Source organism: Sminthopsis crassicaudata, chromosome 2 (genome assembly GCF_048593235.1).
Source record: "Sminthopsis crassicaudata isolate SCR6 chromosome 2, ASM4859323v1, whole genome shotgun sequence".
Taxonomy (NCBI): domain Eukaryota; kingdom Metazoa; phylum Chordata; class Mammalia; order Dasyuromorphia; family Dasyuridae; genus Sminthopsis; species Sminthopsis crassicaudata.
The window spans coordinates 577,354,184-577,380,819 of NC_133618.1; the positions used below are offsets into that span (position 1 = coordinate 577,354,184).

General features: G+C 34.3%; 1 protein-coding gene and 1 pseudogene across 3 annotated transcripts in view; both read right to left on the reverse strand.

Annotated features, from left to right (window-relative positions):
- The window catches only part of OGA (O-GlcNAcase), a 31,788-nt gene that overhangs the window by 3,643 nt on the left and 1,509 nt on the right, over nucleotides 1-26,636 (reverse strand). Inside the window, exons 2-15 of one of the 3 annotated variants that reach the window (XM_074295394.1) lie at nucleotides 24,035-24,083; nucleotides 23,768-23,868; nucleotides 21,310-21,440; nucleotides 13,631-13,802; nucleotides 12,685-12,783; nucleotides 11,617-11,901; nucleotides 9,407-9,565; nucleotides 8,122-8,732; nucleotides 7,840-8,014; nucleotides 4,161-4,246; nucleotides 3,057-3,161; nucleotides 2,190-2,275; nucleotides 1,567-1,759; nucleotides 128-287 (exon numbers count right to left, since the gene is read on the reverse strand). In XM_074295394.1, the coding sequence (XP_074151495.1) occupies nucleotides 128-287; nucleotides 1,567-1,759; nucleotides 2,190-2,275; nucleotides 3,057-3,161; nucleotides 4,161-4,246; nucleotides 7,840-8,014; nucleotides 8,122-8,732; nucleotides 9,407-9,565; nucleotides 11,617-11,901; nucleotides 12,685-12,783; nucleotides 13,631-13,802; nucleotides 21,310-21,440; nucleotides 23,768-23,868; nucleotides 24,035-24,083 (2,412 nt within the window). The other 2 variants (XM_074295393.1, XM_074295392.1) reach the window with 2 other exon arrangements.
- On the reverse strand, nucleotides 16,168-16,977 carry LOC141558347 (PRELI domain containing protein 3B pseudogene; annotated as a pseudogene).

The window sequence follows — 26,636 nt, forward strand, 5'->3', positions numbered from 1 at the left end:
AATTAGCCTTAATGATAAATATAATAACAGTTTACAATTCAGGTTTTTTTGTTCAATTTAGTTTCCCATCCTCTTATTTAGTTCATTTAGTTTATTTCATATCTCTCTCTATATCTCTAATACTCACCATTAGCTTTGAGAGAAGACAGCAAGCATGCCATCATGCTTTTGGCCACACTTGGATCAGTTACTTTTTTATGAATGTCCATCTTTATCAAAGATGGGAAGTTGGCAAGGAAAGTTTCTGGCAATACTTCCTGCTCTTCATGGAAACTCAACATTATTTTCTAGAAATGAGAGAATATGGAATCAATTGCTTCCTGTTATATGGCTGGCAGCCAAAGTGCAGGAACAGGATTAAGAAAAAAGAAAAGAAAAAAACTGTTTTCCAGTTCTTGCCCTTGTAGATTTTGTAGTCTTTAAGTCACCTTATATAGTCACTAAAGTATGTCTTTTTTTTTCCCCCCTGAGGCTAGGGTTAAGTGACTTGCCCAGGGTCACACAGCTATGAAGTGTTAAGTGTCTGAGACCAGAATTGAACTCTGGTCCTCCTGAATTCAAGGCTGGTGCTCTATCTACCGCACCACCTAGCTGCCCCTTGTACGTCTTTACTTATAATTCTAACTTAACCATCATTTTCATAAAAAGGAACAGAAAAATTGGTTATTTTTGTAAGAAATATATTAAGCAACAATCTCACTGTCAAAATTGTACATTGTACATGCCCTGTAGTAGGCATATCCAGTTGGCTCAAGCACAAACTGTTTACCATTATGATTCTGAAGATGAGATACTTAAAACCAAAATTCTTTATTACATATCTATGTCATTTTGAGTGAGCAAAGAACAGTGGAAAAAAAAAAACAAATAAACAAACAAACAAAAAAAACCTATAAAGGACTGAGGCATTATTGAAGTGATTTTGCTATTAGATAGGGATCAAAAACCAAAGTTAAATCAAATACTTAATAAATTTCCACCTCTATGCAGAACTTTTGAGTCCTAAATATAGAGATCCAAGTTTATTGGCAGTATTAGCCCCACTCTCAAGGAGATTAAGAGTCTAGCAAAAAAAAAAAAAAAAAAAAAAAAAAAAAAAAAAGGGGGGGGGGAGAATGATTGATATATGACAAATTTTAGCTCATTTAAGCAAGCACTAGTTAACCACCTATCAAAAAAAAGGATTAAGATATTCTCAAAAAGGAAATGGACTTTAACAACTATCTGTTTGTATCTATAGCCTCTGTCAAGTATTGGGGAAAGTCCAGTGACATCATCTCTACATTAGTATAGTTTATACTCTAGTGCTTCTCAATGATGAATATCTTAATCTATGCTGTAGAAAATTTCAACTTAAGTACAGGTCAGTATCAGTCCTTCCAAGGTATCAAATGGCCTTAAGGTGATAGGAAAGAGGGAAAAATCGGGAAGGGGGGAGGTGAGGAAGGAGAGAAATGTTAGAAACAAGTGCTAAGAATTAGTTTCCCTATGTAAAGACCATTTAGCAATGTGATTGTGTCTAGCTTCCTCAATTTATACTTCATTCTGAATATATGCAATACTGACCTCAGCCTCAGAAAGCTCTTTGTCACCATTTGGCTTAGTGTACTTTTCTTGCATGAAAGGAATCCAGGAAATTTTACATTTTTTAATGAATGGGGTTACATCCACAGTGCCCAGAGCATAGCCACAAATGCCATCTTCATCTTCTAGCACAAAACAGTAATCTAAACTGAGTGAAAGCAGGCCTCCTACTAACCTGTTTTAAGGAAAGAGTATCAATACAAGGTTTGCTGGCATAGTATTATTTAAAACTTTATTCCTCACCTACACTAACCTCACTAGAACAACAGAAAAATTTATGAAAACAGCTAAGAGAACACCAAGTGAAATAAACTTTTACAAAGCAACATTTTAAAAACTCTTTAGTGTATATATCTGATATGAACCAAAATGTCAGCAGAGATAATAGAGTTTCATTTACCTATTGAGAAATTTGAGCATCATTCAAAAGCCCAACCCTCAAGAGTAGTATCTTGGCAATGAAGAAAATATCAATTTTAATACTTAATGCTAACTTCACAAATTCAACTCTCCTTCCATATCTCTGCTCTACTAAGCACCTCTCCTCAACTGCTGACAAAAACAGTTTCTTAATGACAATATCCAGGTTTTTAGAGGGTACATACTTGTCTCCAATAAGGTCTGGCTGACTTTGAAAAGGTAAACCAACTCCATCGTCATACATTTCTCTGCAAATCTTGTATACAGATGCCTAAAAACACAATGCAGTATGCTGATGGGTTAAGAAAGGTGGCAAAAGAGTAATGTCAGTTAGAAAAGTGTCAAACTGGAGTTGCTAATGGGGAAGGAGTAACCAGACTAGCTTCATCTAATATAAGCTTTCATTAGTTAGAATTAGTTGAAAACTGAGTCAGAGATATATGAAATTACTGAAAAGCTTCAAAGTTTCTATGAACATTGATAGAGTTCACTTGTGGGATAAAAGTTAAATAGTTATAGCAAAATTCAAGAAGTTAAAAAAAAAATTTAGTCTCAATTACCCATTTGCTTATAATAATAAAGCTATTTTATGTCTGAATACTAATTTCATCAGTTGCCCAAATTATTACCTATTTTCAATTATCAAATGCAATTACAACAATACTAAATGGAAAAGTGTATTTTAACAGCAGGTATCTCACAATTTAGTGAATATTCATAACTAATACAAAGAGAAGAAAATCAACTTTTCAGGAAATACTCATCATTGTTTAGGAGTCCCAACTCTGCATTCTTGACTTTTTAAAGAGATAACAGGTATCAGAACTCCTAGATCCTACAAAATATCAAAATTCCTAGGTCCTACTTTTTAGAACATTCTACGTAAGTCTCTAGCAGTCAATTGTCTCCTATTTCTCCTATCTAATCCCCATAAGCAAGATTCTGCAAAGGTCCTTAATCTTTATACAGTAACCAAATATATACAAATATTGGGAAGAAAATAAAGATATACATCATGTGCACCAGAGGTCAATACAGAAGACGACCATTACCTCATCTTTAGGAAAGTATGGCCTGATAGTATAAACTTTGGAGGTAGGAGTCAGTGGAGGTGGTTGAAAAAAGAGGTCATTTGCCCCATCAATTGGCAACAATCGCTGTGGAAAGAAAGGGAAGAGAATCATCACTACTGAGAATTAGTAAAATAGTTCATGGGTGTGCACTGCAGATTACCAAATGAACATTAACTGGCTACTGCAGGCAGGCCTAAAGAAGAGGGGTTTGATATGCTTTACTAATGCAAACACCACTTTGCAGGGGGTTGGGGCAAGGGTGAGATATATCTGAATAGAAATTATTCAATCTGAATATTATATACAACTTTAGTGGCTCATTAATGGACTTAAAAGGATGGTAAAGTCTATTCCAATTTTACATACATATATATATATGTATATATATTTTACCAATCTTATCTATACCATCTCTGTACTAAAAGATGGCAGAACAGATAATGTCAGGAGGAGAGGTTTGGTCTGAAGAGGGTTAACTGTCCAGAGGAGACGCTTTATCCCCAAAGCAATGCGCTTCAGTTTGCTGTGCGCAGCAGAGCACCTGTTGGGGGGAAAAAGTAGAGCACCTGAAAAATCCATGAACAAATCCAACCACCAAATAAGAAGCTCCACCTGTACTTAATACTTTCATCAATGGAAAGCTTTACTGCAAACCCAAGTTATTTCTTTCCTTTGTTTTTTTGTTCTGTTTTGTTTTTCTAGAATTACTGTAGATCCAAATTCAATTTATTTGCTCATTTTTGTTTATATTTTTGCTCATGGAATTTCCATTGGCAGACAAGCATGCGCGCATTGTACATTGCGGGCGCAGATTAAAATGCTGTGCGACCTGCAAAGAAACAATGTGAAATGTACACCTAAAGCCGCTGCGCTTCGCAGGCGCGGGGGGAATTTGCAGCATCTCCTTGAGAAATTACTGTGAAAAGGGGAGGAAAATTTGATTTAAAACCAGCTCTAGAACTAAATTGAATTTTGGACTAGAAAGCCTTCGGCAGACCAATCCTTCCAGCCATCTGATGCGCAACAAAAGGTTTCTCATAAAACAAAGAAAATGTCAATTCAGTTGTGAATTCATATTGATACCTGGAACTCTCCTGCTAGACCACCTCTAAAGGCCCAGGGTTCTTGGTCTCCAATTAAGAACTGTGCTGAAGATTGACTACGACACCCTGTTGAAATCAGATCCAAGCGGAGAACGTTACGAGAAAGGGGATTTCCTGAGCGTCTCAAACGTCCAACAAATACATTCTTTGTGGAAAACCTCTCTAACAATAATAATCCAGGATATCAAGGTCAGGGCTGTGATAATTTTTTTTCTTTTAATTTAAACCTAACTATCAAGGTATCATTATTTATGCCCACTCCCCTCAAATGTACAATAACTGCATCAGGAATAAATTTTGAAGTGTAGTCAGATTCTAATTCTTCCACATATATAGGAAGAAAAACAAACTGTCTCGGTTTGTCAGGCTAAAGTTTATATTCTCTAAGAACAGTTGTTAACAAATCATGCCATCCATCCTGTCTTGAAATCATAGAATTACAAAAAGGAGTGACCCGCTACCACAAATTTTACCAGATGGATGGAGAGAGAAATTCTATTATCACAGCCCCAAGAAGGAATTGTACCTGTCTGAAGTCACATTTTATGTTTTTAGAGAGAGGGAAAGGGAAGGGTAGGGGAAAGAAAAAAGGGGTTACTCTTGTCAGAAAACTAAGGTCAACAGAAAAATAAAAAGAATAGCTCAATAAGTTAACACAGCCAAGAACAGTGAAAACATAAAGGTTCCTCAATTCTCAGGGTAGACAGACCAAAATTCAAACTTGGATTATTTGTCACATCCTGAGATTTAATTCCAATGGGGCTTTTAATGCCCTAAAATGCTCCTTTCTTCAAAAAAAGTGCAACAGTAGCTCATTTCTTGGCATTTGATATTGAGCACTTAAAGTTATTATTTAACCCATTTTAGAGACTGTGAGGTTAACAATGTGACAATTTAAAAGGGAAAAGACAGTTAAGTTTAAGGAACAAACTAGGAACAATTTGCCTAGTCTTCTGACAAGATCAGCAGCGCAAAAGTTCTTTTCCTTTTGAAGACAGCATCCTACCTCCTGTTTAAGTTAACAATCTCATAAGTATAAAATACAGTGTGCTAGTCAGACAGTCCCAAAGCAAACCAAGTTTTGACGATAAAAGCCCATCAAAAGTTCAGGTTTCTAAGTTGTTGGGTTTTTTTAGTGTGAGGTATTTTGGGGGTTGGGGGTTGGGGTATTTTCCCCCTAGGCATAGGACATAAGTTTATAAGACAAATCTGGAAAAATGGAAAAGGGTTGAAATTCAGGCTTTGACTAGAACCTGCCCCAGTCCATAACAACATAATTTACACTCATCAAAAAGCTATCCCTCTCACTTTGTACAGATAAGCCAATAACTTGGATGATTTTTCTTCACTACCCCCCACTTTGAGACCACAACATAACTAGCACTTTAACTATGACAATAAAAAGCTGCATGAATGAAGAGCTGTGTAAATAAAAACCATTGTTAATGCCTTAGTCGCTGCGCAAATGTGACTTCAGTTCATGTCTACTGAATAGCAATCTACCTGAACTACCTCACAGTCAAAACCTTTCAATTTAAACTAATTAATCATGACGCGTGATGAACATCTGCCGCTGTCCATCCAAGAGCAGTAGAAACTTGTGCTGAGGATTCTCCCATCTGTACACAATGGGGAAGAAGATAATAGAAGTCATTAGTAATCAAAAGTACTTGATAACCACATTCTTTTAAGGGACTGAATGCCAGCTGGACTGGAAAGAAAAGCAAAGGAAAAAAGAGCTCCAATCTCTATCCCCATGAATGAATACTGCTCAATGTATCTATTCTATATATACTACATGTAACTGAAATCTTACTTTGTTATGAAAACTCGGCAAATTGGCTTTGAAAATGACTCTTAAGATGAGCTCTGGGTCAGGCATAGTAACCACCTCCTCTCCCCCCCCAATAACTAAAACATTTTTGTCACTGGGGAATGGACAATAATTATCTCATTTCTTGGCCATTAACCCCCCATTGCTTAAATAGAAGCACTGAGGCACAATATTGCATATTTCAAGGAGTCAAGAAGCTAAAATTTAAAATCACACTTGTATTAAAGTTTTATCATATAGGAAATTAATACTTTCAAGGTCACTAACCAAACATGAGATTTTTAAGTCCTAAGTGCATACTGCTTATAAAGGTTTCCCCTGCATTGGGAGAGGTGTGGAAAACATGCTTGATGAAAAAAACCAAAAACAAAAAAAACACCACCCTTAAATTTAATAGTCCTTGCGATGTTCTGAGAGACTAGTTTACGTTTCAATAAGGATTTATCTTCCCTTGGTAGTAATTTGGAAGAAAAATGATTTACCACTAAAGCAAGAAGTAAAATTGTGAGGTCCTTTCCCCTATAAGAGAGGTGAGAAACCTTTTTTCTTTGAAGGACCATTTGGATATTTATAACATCATTCGAAGGCCATACAAAATTACCAACTTATACAACTCAAGCAGCAAAAGGTCATCATTTCTAGCTTTCAGCTCATCATCACCTGCAGTTTTCTTAGCAAATGATTTCATGGGTCTTATGTGGCCGAGGGTTGGCATTTCCCACCCCTGCCCTAGGACAACATGGCACTATTCTTAAGAACAAGACCTAAATGTCTTCCTAAACTACACTTCACACAGTAATCCAAAAAGGATCTTAAGACACGATTAAGGATTGGAAATACTAAGTTTTAGCACTAACAAGAATTTTTCTTAAAATTTTTAAAAAAGAATTACTTAAGGGCTAATCACATTTAGGTAGAAAATAAAAAATATTTTTTACTAATGATTTCTATTATTTACAATTATGACCCACTGAGATATTTGTGACAGCTATGAAAACTATGACATAAGTCACCAGCCTTGCTGCCTGCTGTGTGTCATAAGCAAGTATACAACATATTCCTTAGAACTGGATTAAAACCTGGAAAAATAAAGTCATGTCCCTAGAGTAATCTGGGCCATGCTGGTGCTTTCTACCAAGTTGAGGCTTTCGAAAACTTAATTTAAAAAAAAAAAAAAGAAAAAAAGAAAAAAGAAAAAAAAAAGACGCACAATTTTGAGCGTCATTTTAATGTAGTAGACATTAACATCTCAGGGAACAATTATTTCCATCCCTTGCTAAAACCAACTACTTAGTGGAGGGAGGAAGAAAATCTGATACGATGCACCAGAATAGCCTTGTCCTCAAGCTCGCATGCGCACAGGGCTGGGAGGATCAGCTTCCTCTTGGCCAGGCCCTTCAGTCATTTCAGCAATGATTCTATCAAAACACAGCAATTATGTTATCAAGACACAGCAAGCAGCAGAGAGCTGATGGAGAGTCACATTTCATAGTGTCTCAATTCCCAATCAGCAGAAGGCTGTTGAGAGGTTCACAGAATTCCGTCCAGGATGCATTCAGTCAGAACAAGTGAGTACTTTCTAATACATTAAAAAGATATTTATGCTGAATTAGCTCAAGGGGAAAAATAAAATCAGCTTATTATAATTAATCATGACTTGCAACTGAAGTCTGTAATTATGCCTACATTTAGAATAAACATAGGCAAAGAATTTAAAGAAAATAAAATAGACATTCAATTCTTTAGAAGTTTTCCCCTGTGGACTAATCACATTTTTTCAAACACACATTATACTATGGGAGAAGATTGTTCCTGGTACACCTACCTAACCATTGCACAAAAGACTTCACCATAGACATTATACTCTTGATATCCCAAACATAGGAGTACATGTCATAAAGGATTGTCCTGTTGGCACAATTGGAGAGCCGTGTGAACATCCCCATCACCAGTGCGCACATCTCTTCAAACTTGGCTGCTCGAGATCTCCATTCTTCAATCTATTGAGGATCAATCATATAAGAGAAAAATTCAGATTATTCTGAATGTAACTTTTTTAAAATCAGAAATTAAATACTAGCAATTAAATATTAAAATTTATATTCACCTTTTCTGAGTCTTTTCCTTTGCAATTAACACTGACAACACTGCTGTTTGCTCGAAGCCATTGGAATTCTCTTAACATCTGTGCCCCTTTGGGACCATGCTCATATGGAAGATAGAAAAGATCAGCAAGTAACTGTAAATCCTCCAAAGTTACTGGTTCTGCTGTATACAAAGGTTTCTCATTTGGACCTGGTACAAATTGCTCCTTGTTTGTCTGCTCATCAGTTTGCATTGGGGCAACATCACTAATGCAATCTTCCTGCATTGACATCTCTGGGGACTTTGATTCAGCTATGCTTTCTTTATCAGTATCCATTGGTTTCAACTCTTCTGACATTTTAGCTTCAACAATTTCAGTTAGTATCTGATTATCATTCTTGTCTGTTTCCTCTTGTTTCTCTACCACCATATCCATGGGTTCCTCATCAAGCTGTTTCTTTTCTTCTTCCTTGATGAGGGGTGGAGGCTCATTGCTCAGAGTTGTCCCTTGGCTCATGATGGGCTCCTGGTAAACAGTTGTCACTACTGTGGCAGCACTCAGAGAAGGTGTTGCCACCAGAGGGGCCCCATCAACTACACTTGCTTTTGCTCCACTGTGTGCCACTTGTCTACCTGAAAAGTCAGACATATAACCTGTAAAAGGCCATCAGGAAATTGAGAATTTCATTTTATCCCAACAAATACATCTTTATATCAGCAATGAAGGAATCAAGCAATACACAAGTAAAGCAATAATAAATCTAAAACCAAAATACCTCCATTTGTCATCTACCTTGTTCTTTCTCCAAAGACTGAACATTTCCAAGATCTCTAAAAGATTAGCCTGATATTTCATTGAACAAAATTTTAAAATTGGAAGAATTCTGCCCAAATGAATCTTTAATCCCTTTCCTTACATGACAGTGTGTGACAGTTCTTCAAAAGATTTTCACTCGTGTGAGACCTTAAAACCAAAGTGAATTGCTAATTTAGTTAGTTTTTAGTTTAGATTTTTTTTTTTTTTGCTTTTTTCATGGAATAGTTCTATTTTCAGGTTCTCAGGCACTCCAGGGAAAGTTTGCAATTGGTTATAAAGGGAAAAATCATTACCATAATCTTACACCCAGATTCATATTTTCTACTTCCAAATTTTTAGCTAATTACACTTCTCTAATAACCAATATAGCTCTTGTACTCCAAGTAAAATGCTAACTATTGTCATTAAAAATTATTTGACTGTATTTTTGACTCAAGTATCTTGTCCATCACTTTTCTCTTCCTTCCCTGACCTTGACCACTTTACTTACTGCTATATTGATGAGGTACACCAAATTCTTGCAGCCATTCTGATAAAGCCAACTTTAAGGCCATCTGAGGACTATATAGTACATCTGTTTCAATATCTTCATCACTGCCTTCATTTTCCAATTTTATCTGAATAGATACTGTACTGTCTTCACTATCAGCTGCAACAAAAACAAAATGATAGAAATAATTTGATTATCAAATATTAGCCTCTGCATTAAAAGATCAAAAGCAAACTAGGAAATTAGAACTATCTATAGACATAATACAGGATATTTTCCTTATATTTCAAACACAATTTGTGGGCATAATTTAAATAAACAAAAAACCCACCAAAGACTTATCCAATATCTCCCATGCAGACTACAACATGTTGAAATATTGGAAATCTTGTTATCAGTAGAACATGTACTCAAAAATATTTATTAATAAACCTCCATTAATTGGATATCTTCAACATAGAGAAGAGCTAATCCAATTCCAATTAATCAGTGATGGACAGGATCAGCTACACCCACAGGGAACACTGGGAAATGAGTGTAAACTGTTAGCATTTTTGTTTTTCTCCCCAGGTTATTTTTACCTTCCGAATCCAATTCTTCCTTTGCTGCAACAACAACAAAAAAATTCGGTTCTGCACATATATATTGTATCTAGGATATACTATAACATATTTAATATGTATGGGAAAACCTGCCATCTAGGGGAAGGGGTGGAAGGAAGGAGGGGAAAATTCGCAACAGAAGGGAGTACAAGGGATAATGTTGTAAAAAAATTACCTATGCATATGTACTGTCAAAAAATGTTATAATTATAAAATTAATAAAAAAAATTAAAAAAGAAAAATAGAAATATAAATAAACCTCCATTTATACTAAGTTCTATGCTAGATGCTATAAGGGCAGGAAAGGTAGGTAGGGAAAAAAAAGATACAAAGGCCCTATCCATAAGGAACTCACTATCTAGAAAGACATAAAATATGGATAGAAGTAACAAAAGGTTGAAAAACAATTAAATGGCATTAGAGAGTGAACAAAAGGAACATGAGCACAGATGCCATTTCTAGCTGATAAAAATCAGGAAAAGAGTGAAAAAGATGATATTTGAGCTGAGAGTTGGAGATAGCTAGGTGGTGCTGGGTCTAGAGTCAGTTAAACTTGACTTCAAACAGACCTTTCGTGACCCTGGGCCAAGTCACTTCAGTAACCTGTTTGCCTAATTTTCCTCAACCATAAAATGGAGATAATAACAGCACCTATATACTATAACACATGTAAAATGTATGAGATTGCCTGTCATCTAGGGGAGGGAGTAGAGGGAGGGAGGGGAAAATCCAGAAAAATGAATACAAGGGATAATGTTATAAAAAAATTACTCATGCATGTATACTGTCAAAAAAAAATGTATAATTATAAAATTAATAAAAAAAAAATAAAATAAAATAACAGCACCTACACATCTAACAGTTGTTGTAAGGATCAAATGATGTATTATTTGTAGAGCACTTAGTACAGGGCGTGGTACATGGGTGCTATATTTAAATGCTTATTACATTCCTCTAGTAGGATAGTATGACAACACTTTGGGTGCACATAATCGCATGAGTAAAAGTAATGAAGAAAAAAAAAAAAAAAAGAACATGTTTGGCTAACAGTAGACTAGTCTAAATTGAAGCATGCATAGATACATATATGATGTATAAGTGAGTAATGTAGGTAAGACTAGAAATGCGGGTTCAAATCATGTAATGCTAGCCTAAGCAGTTTGGATTATAGTCTGTAGACAATGAGGAACTTTAAAGTACGGATTGTCACCATTACTTTAGGAGAATAGTAAGAAGTGGTAGGGCAGAAATAGGAATACTTTGGGACAGTTTTGTTTTGTTTTTTTAAATACAAACTAACACACAACTTATTTTACAAACAAAACAATCTTATTTTGGTTTGATATAAAACTTCCTATTTTCAGTCAAGTGGATTGAGATATCCAGGCTAAAAGATGTGCCGTAGAGCAGTGCTGGCCTTAAACAAGGTTCAAAGACAAATGTTTAACTGTATAAAATAAGACAAACCCCCAGGTCTAAAGGATTTGCTTGCTTGGCTCAAATGAACAAGGTATCTAAGCTTTATCACCTCAGAAAAAAAGAAAGCAGATGTTGTATTTATTCTACTTGAAAATAGCCCCCAGCTTTCCTCCCACAAAATTTACTTACTCATTACCACATCTTTCCTCACTCCATTCATATTTGATTTGTACCAAGTGGCCAGAGTATGAATGGCAACATAATTAGCTTCAAATTCACAGTTTGGATTAGTCAGGACTCCTTTTAGTCGTGGGATGAGCTCTGTCGATCGCCCTTTGTATGGTCCAAGAAATAGTCTCTTCTGGTCATAATCATTAGCATGAATGTTATCCCAAATAACCGGAGCTCTTTTAATAATCTTGGAAACCTCTTCAATGGATTCTACTGGAATGTCTTTAGAAACAACTTTCGGACCTATAACCATAAGTAAGGCCTATTAGAATATTTTATCTGTACCTATGTAAGTATATGTAATAATTAACTAAGTTTACTCTATTACAGTGACTTTCTAGATGGCTCATAAAATCGATTTAGTTTACCACAAATTAGTTCAAACTCAACTAACCTAAACCTCACGTTTTTGGAGGGAAGAGGGAGAAGTACAAAGAATATGACTAAGGAGGAAGAGGTAAATTATTAGACAACTCAAAAGATTTATTTTATTTAAGACAATGTCATGCACTGAAGTCAATAAACATTTATTACAATTTTAATTAATTACCTATATATATATATATATATATATATATATATATATATATACACACACACACACACACACACACACACATATATACAATGCTGGAAAAACAATGAACAGCTTGTAACAGAAGGAGGAGGAAATGTGGGATAGGGTTGCCATGGATAGGTATTAAGAAACAGAGAAATCTTCAGAGGTAGTTAGGTAGCTGGCCAATGTGACAAACTCAGAATCATAGGGATTTTTGTTGGAGCCACTGGTTGTCACACCTTTTCACAGTAGTAAAAGTAGTATTGAATTTAATTTTCAATAAAATAACGTTCAGTTTATTATACTATTAGAAAGAAAATAACACATTTTGTAAAGTTTTTCAGGAGTAAAAGCAAAAAAGTTTTTGATTAAAAGATAACAAGAAAATTCAATTAACCAGATAAGTGCCTTTCCTAATTTATCTCATCAAAATTTTTATTTTATATACTTTAAAAAGATAGACTTACCTGTCCATAACACATCAATACCAGGTAACAGCTTTTCACCCACAGTCCTTAAATAAGGAGATTGAGAAACATTTGGATAGCAAAAAGTTCCACAGTATTCTGAGTAAGGAAAGTTCAAAAATATTGATTAGCAGGGAATAAAATTTTAAGTAAAAAAAAAAAATTCTGTTCTGAAAAACCTATATGCCATTTTTTTTAAAAAAAGAAGTCTGAGGACTATCATTTACAGAATAAATTGGATTAGTCCTTAAAAGTACTGAAATCTCCTAAGACAATCATTTAAAGATCAACTAACAAATTCTGACAATTGTCCTCATACTATTCCAAAAGTCCTCCTATTATTCTAAGAGTAGTCAGTATTGTAAAGACAATCGACAACAATCTTGGATTTGAATTGCCCACATTGCTTAATTTCAATCTCAGTGACAATGAAAATTAAATTTTATCTCAGACAATGCAGGTTTTATCCCACAAAGTTTAATGCCTCTAAATTTTACTTAAATTTATGTGTCTTAAGTAATTCTTAATACAATCTTATTAAAGTATTGAACATTCATGCGGCTTTTGACCATCAATGTAGATTAAATCGGGTGGTATGCTATAGGAAAGGTAATTGAATGAAATTATTCCAGTTCAGTTTTTATAATTTAGTCATTTCCTAAGGAAAGACAAGACTTATTGTTCAGTTGGGGGAGGACAACTGAATTAGCCTTTTACTTACTGAAAAAAAAAAGGAAAAAGGGCTTATTTGGGTTGGGGGAGGTGAGGGTGGTATGGGAGGGAGAAAAAAATTGGAACGTAATTAACAAAAATGAGTATTGAAAACCATCTTTACATGTATTGAGGAAAATAATATACTATATGATTCTTCTCTATCAGCTAGCTGTACATACATACCCATCCCCCTGAAGGTAACAAATTATAAAAGGGATAATGATGCTTTTACCTGTGGGGCAGAAAAGAAAGGTTTCTGGCTCTCCTAAATATTGATAAATTTCATTTGTTATAGAAACCTGGGCATGAGCAAAGGAGCTGAACACTTCTTTATCTGCTGCACACATGTTGTGATCAATATCATCAAAAAGCAAGGCAAAAGATCTGCAACCAAATTGGGAAACCTGGAAGAAAATATCAAGATTCTTAAGACTAAAAAGTCTAACATATACTTAGGCTATGATAGCACTCCTATTAAGACATTACTTCTTGGGGCAGCTAGGTGGCACAGTGGATAGAGCACCAGCCTTGAATTCAGGAGGACCTCAGTTCAAATCTGGTCTCAGACACTTAACACTTCCTAGCTGTGTGACCCTGGGCAAGTCACTTAATCCCAGCCTCAGGGGGAAAAAAAAGAAAAAAAAAGACATTACTTCTTAGAATCTGAAGAAAAATGTAGCCCTTTAAATTCTAGCTAAATTCATTTTACTGATTTCTCTTATCAATAAAAATATTCTAATTCACCAATTTTTAAGTATTTATGTTCAAATTGAGGTCACTGATTGTGAGGTCCCTCTATGTTCATTACAATACCCTTTGACATCATCCCCTCTTTTGTCAAAATCAATCCTTCTACATTTGCATTTGATCACACACTCTCTTCTCCAGCAGACTGCATCTTCAATCTCTCTCCTGTCTCTAATGCCTTTAAACATGGCCAAATCTCCTTTCCCCAGCTATGGTCCTCCTTCCCCTTCTTGGCCAAAATCCTTGAAAAAACTCCTTTTACTCACTACTTCCACTTTTCTTTTCTTTTTGTTTAGAAATATTTTATTCTCAAGGCATTACACCTTTTCTGAACAAGTACAACTTACACAGCCAACTTAATAAGTATTAACATTTACTATATTTTGTTTAGCTGAAATCATTTCAGTTGTAAAAACATTCTCCTTTACAAAAAATAATCACAAACCTTAATGGATCTGAGAGTTGTTTTTACAAATGTACTAAAACAAAGTCTCAAGCTAAACAGTATTTTAAATAGAAAAAATATTCATTTTTAAAAATAGTTTGGTAAACTCATTTCTGTGGCTTATGTACATACACACACTAGTTTGTTCTATAGGAAACCTTTACAATGTAGCAAACCTTAACAGAAGTTCTCACTTATGTTAAACATAGGCAAAGGCAAGATCTAACTGCCTTTTAAAATACTCCATATGTAACTTCAGTATTATAGAAATAATTACAAGAATCAGAAAATACTGTTCAGCAGTTAACAATTATCTGCTTTGAGGGGCAGCTAGATGGTGCAGTGGATAGAGCATCAGCCCTGAATTCAGGAGGACCCAAGTTCAAATCTGGTCTTAACACTTCCTAGCTGTGTGACCGTGGGCAAGTCACTTGACCCCAGCCTGGAAGGGGGGGGGGAGAGATTATCTGCTTTGAAATATTAAGCAAAATATAACATTTCCTGGAATAGCTCTTTGATATTCCAGTTGGCCCTCTGGTACCAAAAGTAAGGACTTCTCATAAATAAAAGCTTCAGTGCAATTTTCTTTAGTGGTTAGCTATGGTTAAATTCCTTCTTTTGGCAGCAACACTATAGGATTATAGAGAGAACTAAAGATCTAGGATTTATATAGAAAATCAGACTGGAAATTAAATCAAATGATGCATGGACATGCACTGTAAAAAAATAAAGAGAATGGTAAATAAGTACAATAAAAAGATGCAATTAATTATTTTATAATTAAATAATTTGACATATGCTATAGCAATTATTGACGCATGATTCAGTCACGTGGCAATTTTTGTGTAGTTAAGCATTATGTAAAATGCTTTTTTAAAAGATGAAAATAGTTGTCAGTTTAAATTTTATGATGCTCTTAAATAATAATAATAAGTTTATTTTTAATAATAATAATAATTTTATTTTTTATTTTGGCTCCTCTTCAAATTTCAAAGTGAACATCATGTGCCCACAATTCAGCATCTTAAATCATATACACTTCTACAAATGCAAAATCTAGATAGATCATGTCTGTATTACATCAAAAAATTTGGCAAGTCAATACAGTACTTTCTAATATAATGCAATCAAGTTAACAATGGGAGTAATATCACTTTAATGATAGTGTTCATTACAAAAATATCACTTAAGTACCAATTCAGAATGCCATAGTTTTTCAAAGCCAGTTACTTCTGTATAAATAAAAGGCTTACATTGGGATTTCAAGTAATAACCTTTCCTTCTTTCCAAAGAAAATTATTACAACATGAAAACTGCTTGGGCAATCACGCTAGAAGAGGTAGCTCTGCTTCATTTTGGTGTTGGTCCAAAACCAGGTAGAATCTCATGAATGCTATAAAATTTAACCTTATGGAGATTCAACATGCCAGTTTCTGGTCAAAGTATCCATTTGAAATATCCTTACATCTTCAAATATTGCAAACCTGACATTGCATGGTATTTTCATGTAATGCTAATTCCATTTGATCCCATATGTTGGGAAGCCCTGTATCTTCCCCCTTTTCCATCAAAAGTTGAAGCCTTTCTCCAAGCTAATTGGATACCTATCTAATATACAGATTTGCTTCTTAAATACCAAATATGAATAAATATATTAAGAGCCCAGAGAGACCCTGGTGGACCTGTTTCAGATAAATAGCCATTATCATTTCTCTACAAACATTGCTGCAGCCATAGGTGTCCTCATGCTTCCTCTTGCTGAAGCAGTCAACTCTTTAATCTCAGCATTTAATTTGTTAATTACCCATTCCATTGCTTCAAGGCCTTTATTAGCATTAGATGATATTGTACTTTCCATCAGTCCTTCTAGATAACTACTAAGGCTTACTCCTTTTATGGTGATGATGGCTTCTTGAGTCAAAATGGTCTTTCCTGGTTCTTAAGGATATGGTCTATAGTCTCATCTACTGAAACCATATTTGTAAATGAAGTATTAGTGGATCCATTGTTTTTTTTCTATGGGATCAACTACAGAATGTTCCTGCACATATGTTTTGGTTCTTGCTGCACCAATAAGTGATTTTGCAATAGAAGGCATTCCCCACTCTGTGTTGAAAAGTCTATGGCTTTGCAATTTCCCAGTGGGATCTATATGTCTAACACATCAACTCCAACCACACTTGGATTCATAGGATTTCAATGTTTCTGCATAGCAGCTGTCATAACTGTTTCCCATGGGTGATCAAAACGTGCTTTGACGTCCAAATCTTCATGGTGCCAGCAACCAGCACGATGTCCAGGTGGCACTAAGGGACACTCACTACTTCCACTTTTCAACTCTTTGCTATCTGGCTTCTAAATTCATTATTGAACTCAAACTGCCATCTCCAGCTCTCTGCTCACCAATGATCTCTTTACTGTCATATCTGATTACTTTTCCCAATTCTCATTCTTCTTAACCTCACAATTTAACAAATGTGCTTTCCACATGTAAAATCAGCAGAAAAAGACCCCCGAATTTACTAAAGCATATAATATTTACAAAAGATATTCAAGTCAACATTAACTGGGGAAGCAGGAAGGGGGTAAAGAAAGTGACTACAGAACATAATGAAACCTTTGCTTGTTTTATGACTCAGGACAAAACCCAGAAGAGGTAGAGGGAATTTATCTTTCCAGGTGCATCTTTACCCAAACTTATTCATTTTACCTGCTTCAATTCCACAAGAAATACTGGGTAGTTTGGGATGGCAAAGATGCTTAGAGGAGGGATTCCAAAACTAGAGGCATTCTCAGGAAAGTTTAGGGTTATTTTCTTCACCCAAAACATCCTGTCCAACTGGTATTCTTTCCATGCAGATTGTGCTGGGAAGTAATGTGAACCAAGAACTTTTTTGGCCTGAGAAATCATCCCCAACCTTTTAGAGGAACCTAGTCCAGAGATCGTGAAGTGTCCTACTTTCTTCATTGGGGTGGTAGCCCATAATACTTTCAATCCTGATCCTCCTGTTCAACCTCTTTAAGTCAGAAAGGGTAAACTTCTAGGTAAAAGTCCTAGATACTTTCACAGGAAAGCATGATAGTCTCTTAATGCTGAGGCATTTCCCTTTGCTCACCCTGCCTCATTTTAAGAACAATCCCTCTCTGAGAGGCAATTGTTTTCAGGACTTACTTCAAATAACTAAAAAGACACTATTAACTTGGAGGAGAGGGAAAATTTCACTGAGAAACGTCAATGAGAAATGAGTTGTCTTCCAAGAAGATTCTTTAAGACAAAAGGGGAAGAAAAATACACTAGGTATGGGATTTGTAGGAACGCATGAACAGGGAAGATAGAATATTGAGTTCTAGAAACTAATAATTTAATTTGGCTAGAATATCAAATTGGTAAATGGGAAATAATATGAAAATAAAACTAGAAAGAATGATAGGAGACAACTGTAGGGGACCTTATTTTATTTTAATCTGTAAGACCAGGTGGTCTCAAGATCCCTTTACACTTTTAAAATATTTTTAAGTTTATATAAGTTATATCTACTGATACTTATAATATTAGAAATTAAAACTGATAAAACTTTTAAACATTTGTTTATTCATTTAATAATAATACATCCATTATAATGGAAATTTTTAATTCCACAACTTATCTAATTTCACTTGGGCTCAGGCTGCAAAAGCAATCCTTATACTCTAATTTAAAAAATCACATTTCACAGATACTGTTTGAAACCATTTAGTCTCCTTTAAGCCTTAAAGTATAATACATTCTCTTCTCTCAACTTTAGGATCTTGCCTTATAATTAATTGAGAAAAACAGAAATACTTCTTCTTGATCTCAGCCACTTATTAGCTATGTGATTCTGGGCAAATCATTTAATATTCTCCAGCTACATTTCTTTATCTGTAAAATGAGTATAATATGGTGATTGTGAAGATAAAATGAAACACTTGTAAGCTACTTTGCAAAATTTAAAAAGTGACATTCAAATGCTAACTATTATTGTTTATATCTAGATGGTACAGCCAATATTCCTCAATCATAAAATGAGGATAATAGCATTTACTTCTCAGGGTTGTTGTGAGGCTCATATAAGATAATATCTGTAATTAGCATTGTACCTGGCACATAGTAGGTGCTTAATAAATGCAGATGAAGAAAATCCTTACACAGATATGAAGCTGGAAAAAGGAGGAGCATTTTAGTATGCAAATAACATCTTAATATTCTCATGAAAACAATTTTTATCTCGTAGAGCCCATGAAGGTTTCATCCTAGACCCACAGGCTTGTGTTGACTTAACTTTAAGAAAAGATACATTGAGATGATTCAAACCAGTTCCAACTGTTCAGTAATGAAGAAAGCCATCTGCACCCAGAGAGAGGATTATGGAAACTGAGTGTGGACCACAACACAACATTTTCACTCTGTTATTGCTTGCCTGCACTTTTGTTTTCTTTCTCGGGTTTTTTTTTTTTCCTAGATCTGATTTTTCTTGTGCAGCAAGATAACTGTATAAATATGTATACATATATTAGATTTAACATATATTTTAACATGTATTAGACTACCTGCCATCTAGGGGAGGGAGGGGAAAATTTGGAACAGAAGATTTTGCAAGGGTCAAAGTTGAAAAATTATCCATGCATTTATTTTGTATATCCCAAAAACTATAATTTTAAAAAGGATACATTGGAAAATGAGGATTTTTTTGACCAATCTTCAAACTCTCCCTTATCTACTGACTCAGTCCTATTCTCTAAATATGCCCAAATCCCCTTTTACTTAAAAAAGAGACAAAAAACTTCACTAGATACCCCCCCACAGACATTCCCTCAATCTATTTATTAGCCAAACATAAAAAATAGCCTCACTACCTCCACTTGTTCTTCTCATTCACTTCTCAATCCTTTGCAATATGGCTTCCAATCTCATTCAACTAAAACTGCTCTTTCCAAAGCTTATTTGTTAAAATACATTTATTTCTTAAATGCCAGATTCAAAGCTTCTTTTGTCTTCATCTTTCTTGGCCTCTTTGCCAAGGTGCATATGCAAAGGTGACACTTTTAATCATTTCCTCTTAGATTTTTCTCCTCTGATTTTTAAAGAGTGTCTGAGGTTGAGCCACTCTCCTAATTGGTTAAAAACAAACAAACAAACAAAAAAACAAACACTTATCTAACCAATTTTAGACCATCTTTTACATCCATGAACCCCAGACATCTTGCCATCTTCTCTGCTTCTATATGGAGGACCCTCTCCTCTTCCTACTGTCTAGATGAAGTACTTCCCAGAATTACTTTTCATTTATTATGGACACATGTCCTCCACACTAAATTACTTAAGATCAGATATTTTCATGTTTGTCTTTGTCTTCCCAATGCCTGGAACATAATAAATTACGACTGATTAATCTTCATTTCTTCTCTCTGTCTACTTTAAATTTTAGTCCTGTATCACCAAATGCTAGACATGATGGAGATGTTAGGTATTATCATCTCAATGTTCCATGGTTCTCAAACTTAAAATTTGTTTCCCCCAACTTTCATCTCTGCTCCAAACCATCAGGATCTCCTATCTTTTCTAATTCAGTGAAGGCCACTACCTTCCAAAGCCAGATCAATCACTATGAAGACAATACCAATTTCAACTCATTTACCTCTCTATGGCTAATTGATTGACAAATATTCTTCATCCTACCTCTGCAATGTAATTCCCATCTATCTTTTTTCTCTACTCATATCACCTATTACCTGGACTGCCAAGAGCCTAATTGTTTTTCCTTCTTTTCCAATTCATCCTCAACACAGCCTTAAAACTTATATTAGTAATGTGAAAATATGTTTAGAAGAATTGCACATGTTTAACCTATTTTAGATTATTTTGTTGTCTAGGGGAATGGGCTGGGGGAGAGGGAGAAAAATTTGTAACACAAGGTTTTGCAAGGGTGAATTTTGAAAACGATCTTTGCATGTATTTTGAAAATAAAAATAACATTTATATTAATAAAGGACAATCCTATATCACTCCCTTGCTCAAGAAGCTCAGTGGCACCTTTTTATTTTTAGGATCAAACAATTCCTGTATTTAACATTTAAAGATACTTACAGTATGGTTCTAGTCCACCTTTCTCAACTTACTTACAAGTTATTTCTTTTCAAACACTACTTTTCAGGCAAATTGATCAACTCAATATTTGTAATATCATTCCATCTCTGAGTACTCATCTTTATACCATTCACCATGCCTAGCATGCTTTCCCTCTTGGAAAACTCAGTCCTACCACTCCCTTCAACACTTTTGGTTTATAATAGTTATTAGCATCCCAAGTCCCCAATTTAGCCCTGAAATTATTATGTATATATTATATTTACTTTGTGTAAATCCCTGCCTCACTCTCATGCCATCTCCATCAGTGAAATATAAACTATTTGAGGACAAGGACTAGTTCATTTTTATATGCATATGCATATACATAGTACATTGGCACACTGTAGGCACTTTAAAATGCTATTTGAATTGAACTAAATGGTTTCTTGGGGCGAAATTTTCTTAACTTCACTTTACAAAATTATCTACCTGGTAGCTGAAGCATAAAATGTGATTGCCCTAGAAGTCATAGGAATTTCATTTTCTTTCAGATGTGACATTGCAATTCATTAAACTTGATATAAATATACTTAGTTATCTTTAACCCAACTTTTATGGAACAAAGAACTACCTGATCCAATTTCCTTTTTAATGTGGACACTTCTTTAGGATTAGAAAAGGTGATATCCAGTCCAGGAGAGATGGCATAGATGAACTCTATCTCATATTCTTGTGCAGCAGAAATAAGTGTCATAAGTTGCTCTTTAAAAAAAAAAAAAGAAAAAAAAAAAAAGACAAGTTTACAGATAATTTCATATTTTACAAATGAAGCTTTCAAATTTTCCATAAATTTAAGACAATCTTTCTCAACCGTGCTAAAAGTGAGCAACATATCAAATATCAAGACATATAAAAGACAAGCTAAGTAACATTTTATTTAGGGGTAGAAGGAAACAGTAAAAACAGTTATATAAAATGGTGACAATAGTATTTACAAATACATAGATTCCTCTTTTACTTGAAATATCATTCCTTATGAACAATTTTGAGATGAAAAAATTAAAGCCATTTCTAGTCATATGAAAAAATACTCTAAATCACTATTTATTAAAAAAATTACAAATCAAGACAATACCTCTCAGACTGGCTAAGATGACAAGAAAAGATAATGATATATGTTGTAGGGGATGTGAAAAAACTGGGACACTAATACATTTTTGGTGGAGTTATGAAATGATCCAACCATTCTAGAGAGCAAGTTGAAATTATGCCCAAAGGTGCATATCCTTTGATTCCAAAGTGTTTCACTATATTCCAAAGAGATCATAAAAATGGGAAAAAAACTCAAATGTGAAAAAATGCTTGTAGCAGCCACTTTGTATGGTGGCAAGAAACCGGAAACTGAGTGGATGTCTATCAGTTGGGGAATGGCTGTATAAGTTAGGGCAGATGAATGTAATGGAATATTAGCTTTCTATAAGTGATCAGCAGACTGATTTCTGATGCTAGGTGAAGTGAGCAGAACCAAGAGAACTTTATTAAGAAAAAATTACCCTTTCACACCTTCAAGCAAACTTCAAACTTCCTATTCCCTTATTTTTAAAAAAACATCAAGCTATAGCTATTCTGTAAATATAGATTTTTAAAATGTGCCTCTTTAAGTAGCTATAAGATAAATGGTTTTAACACAAAATCCTAAACAAAAAGATCTATAATTAAAAAACGACTTGGGAAATAGAAATGAATGTTTTCAGAAGCAAATACTGTTTTTAGTGCTTTAAAGTGTTGAAAGTCTTGAAAGTTCTTTCATTAAGAAAAACAGTACCACATGCAACATAAGTTTAAAAATTTAATGGAATTTTTAATATTTTCCATAACTTTTCCATATTTCCCCAAATAAATCCACCAAAATTTTGTTTTACATGTCTTAACATTCCCTTTCTAAAAGTCACCTCAAGATACTAATTTGAAGGTTTTAATTTTACAAAATAATTTTGATAATTGTTTAACTACATCAGTATAAAATGGAAGCTGTAAAGTTCATTCTTAACTAAAGACAACCGCAAAAAAAATAACAAAGTGTTCTCAAGTCCTTCTCTCCTTGGCTACTTTTTGTCCTCTGGGTTATATTGTATTCAAATTCCAGATAGGTAATTATGAAAATAATTTAAGTCAAAGTGATAGGACTTTTGCCTCTATTCAATGATTCAACAGCTTATGCAAGGGAAGTTGTAATTTATAAGGATTTAAAAAACACTTATTGTTTTGAGTCTGAGCCAAAACCAGAAAGGCAATATAGCAGAGAAGGATTTTGAGTTGAGTTATTCACATTCTTAGAACAGAAGAATAGAAGAAACACTATTTTGGAATCAGAAGGTGGCCCTGGTTTTGAATTACAATTTTGCCTTGACCAACTTTGGGCAACTAATGTAACCTCAGTTCCTTTGACTGTAAAATAAACATAATGGATGACTTGGTCTCCAATTTTATGTGTGATTCTAAATTAGATTCTCTTAAGTGGGCTATAATTTTCTCAATTGAACTTCTAACCCTAAATCACTCTACGAGCTTAAGCTTTAACTTTATGAAGTCAAAACCCCTTAGATGTTTTGTTCCTCTGTTTTTGAATAAAAATATTCAATCTACCTATCTCAGAGGGATGTTTGTTGTGAAGGAACACTGTAAACCTTAAAATAGTAAAAACACACACACACACACAAAATCAGTGACAGCCTTTGCACCAGAATCATGTTTCAGACACTTAGAATTAAACCCATAAGCTTGACTTCAATTAATTCTACTCAATGAAACTAACTGTTCAAAGAAATAGTAGAAAAAATTGAGAAGTACTAATAAATGTATTATTGAAATCCTCACATGACTAAATGGATAAAAGATTGGATAAATACCTATGTTCCTCTTCCATATATAAAAATGTGTATGTGTATGTATGTATATATATATATATATATATATATATATATAGAGAGAGAGAGAGAGAGAGAGAGAGAGAGAGAGAGAGAGAGAGAGGTATATGTGTATGCACACACAAATATTCAGAAAACATTGTTTAAAAGGAAAAAGATTACCAGCTTCTTCCACTGAATACATCTCTCTCCAAAACATCCTGTGCTTGTAGTCATCTTTTGGTGCATACAAATATGTATTTAATTCCCACTTCTGTAGCCTTAAAGGGAAAAGGGGGAATAAAATATTTAAAGAGTTGTTTGCATATGTATAGATTGACATTATAATTAAACATGTTTGAACATTCATATACTCTTCTTGCCTTGGAGTCCCCTACACTCCTTCAAAAAGTACCAATATAACCCAAGGTCTTCCATAAAATCCTAGATTGAAAGAGTTCCTTTCTCTGTTCCATAACCCAAGGTCTTCCATAAAATCCTAGATTGAAAGCAATATGCAAATTATTTTTTTCCACATTGCAGAACTAACTCACCTTCCTCTCAACTTTTGTACAGAAAGCTTCAATTTTAAATTAGGACTGGGAGAAAGTAAGTGGAAATTCATGCTCTAAGGTATCAAATAATCACCTTTAAATCAGTCATATTCCAGATTGGTATGCTAAGGGTGTTTAAATACTTGTGATAATTTGGTGTGGAACTGGAAATTTACAATTTACCCTATCCTTTCTGGCCCTTTGATGTTTTAAATAGTACCCTATTTCATCTAAGGGAAATATCTTGTTTTTCTTATCCATAGTAGACAAGATAAGTTTTATTTAAATTTACTGAATAATCCAATGAAGAAAACCCAACAAAAAACTTAGATATTATGCTAATAGTTACAAAAAGTATTTTAAAATAACCTGTTCAACTACTCTTGATGGCATACACACATTAAATTACTTATATTAATCCTTGATTTGGATCTAATAATTTTTACTTTTTTTTTTCCTTTCCCTGCTGAGGCAATTGGAATTAAGTTGACTTGCCTGAATTCAGGGCTGGTGCTCTATTACCTGCACCTCCTAGCTGACCCAATTTTTACTGTTTTTTTGTTTGTTTTGTTTTTTGGAAGGAGTGAAGTATATAGTGAGGTGGATGGGTGGGGACAAAGAACAACTAAAGTCTAATGGAATAGTAAAAAATGACAGGAACTTGGCTTTACCTGATATTATCATTTCTATTTTTAATTTTAAATTTCTTGAACTACTCAGTGCCCCAAACTGTAGGCAATCAAAGAGGAGATTGGCAAAGGCATATTCACAACAAATTAAATAGTAAGAAGCAGGCCTGAATAGGAAATTCTCTAGCAATCACCTAGATTGCTAGAGTAAATAAAGATTCTCCAAGAACCTGACCTGCCCCCAAAATAATAAAAGACAAATGAACTAGCAACATGCACTACAAAAAAGCCACACCCAAACAACCAACAACAAGAAAATTAAACACCAGACAAATAGATGACCTAAACAGCTGTATGAACATAGGACTAGAATTGGGTATTCTCCAATCCTAATGCTATTACATCAATTTTTCCCTTCATAGTTATAAGCTCATCTCTAAAAGAGTAGCTACTACTCCTCAGAAATATTATAATTGATAAAAAAGCATCTTTTAACCTATAAATTCTTTCAGCTCTGGTCTATGATCTTAAGATGAAAAAGGCTCTCTAAATGCTATTTTTTCCATTCTACTAGGGTAATGGGTTTCAACAGAAAATGTATTCATAACACAAGTTTTTAAACCTTTGTATTCATTTATGTACTTGCTAATACAGCCCCCAGGCAAATCCTGTATATTTCTAAAGTTAATACTCTATATAAAGCTATCTAAAAAGATATAAATTTAATAAGTTCCTATTTTTATTAATAATGAAACAGACTTTTTAAAAAAGGGGCTGGTGACATCCTAATCAAGATAACCTCTAATCTTGTCTCTCCCTCCTTCTTCACCCCCACTCCCATCATTTATAAGTTACAGTAAGGAGCCTTGATAGAACAGGTCGGTAACAGTCTTAGCATTAAGTAGGAAAAACGTTATCATTGAACATCCTTCTAGATAAGTCATTTCAAAATAAACAACAAATAGATTTCTTTAGGTTTAGGCTGACTTTCTAGGAATCCTAAAATAGAGTCTATAACACCAATTAGAATAATTATTATGGTTAACTGGAACCAGAGACACAAGAGTATTCCATTTCACACTTAGGACACGTGTTGTTATGTACCAGTAATGTCTCACAAGGTGGTGTTTTGTGCAGGGCTTTTTTTTAAGGGGGGGAGGAATGTGAGGGAGGGGAGATGAGGGGTAGGGGAGAAGAAATTAAGTACTAAAAGTTACACTAACTGACCATCCTAATTTATTTTAGGAATGGAGCCAATCCTGTAGAACAAAGAATCAGTGCTGACTCAGGTGCACAGTCACAAGGGAACATAGAGAACTGGCCTCTAGGGGTAGAAAGGAGAACTGCACAATTCTGCCTTGAAAAACAAAATGATAAACCCCAGAGATCTTCCCTTAACTAGAATGTCATTATCTGATTACTGTCTTGATCTAAGACTTTTCCTAATACTATAGTGTGCAAGAACACGTGTGTGTGCACTGTATGTTCATACACATACACAAAATTCATATCTATACACATGTCCCCTCTAAGATAAAGATATGCATATTCTACTGGAATCTTTCTAGTTGCATTTAACTAGACATGTGCTAATAAAATACATCAGCCAGTAAGTCATATAGTTTTCTACTTTCATAAGCATTTGCTTCTGCCAAATGCAGTTGATACCTAATAATTGCCAAACAAAAAGTATTGCAGTGACTGATAAACAGACCACCTGCTTCAGGAAAGCATTTGCTCCTCACACCATTAGAATCACAAAAACAAAAAGCTTTAACTAATAAAGATTATTTCAGAGAAACAATAAAGGCCTTTACCCATCTTTCAAATTCATAAATGTTCATCTTCACTTAGAAATAAAACTATTTC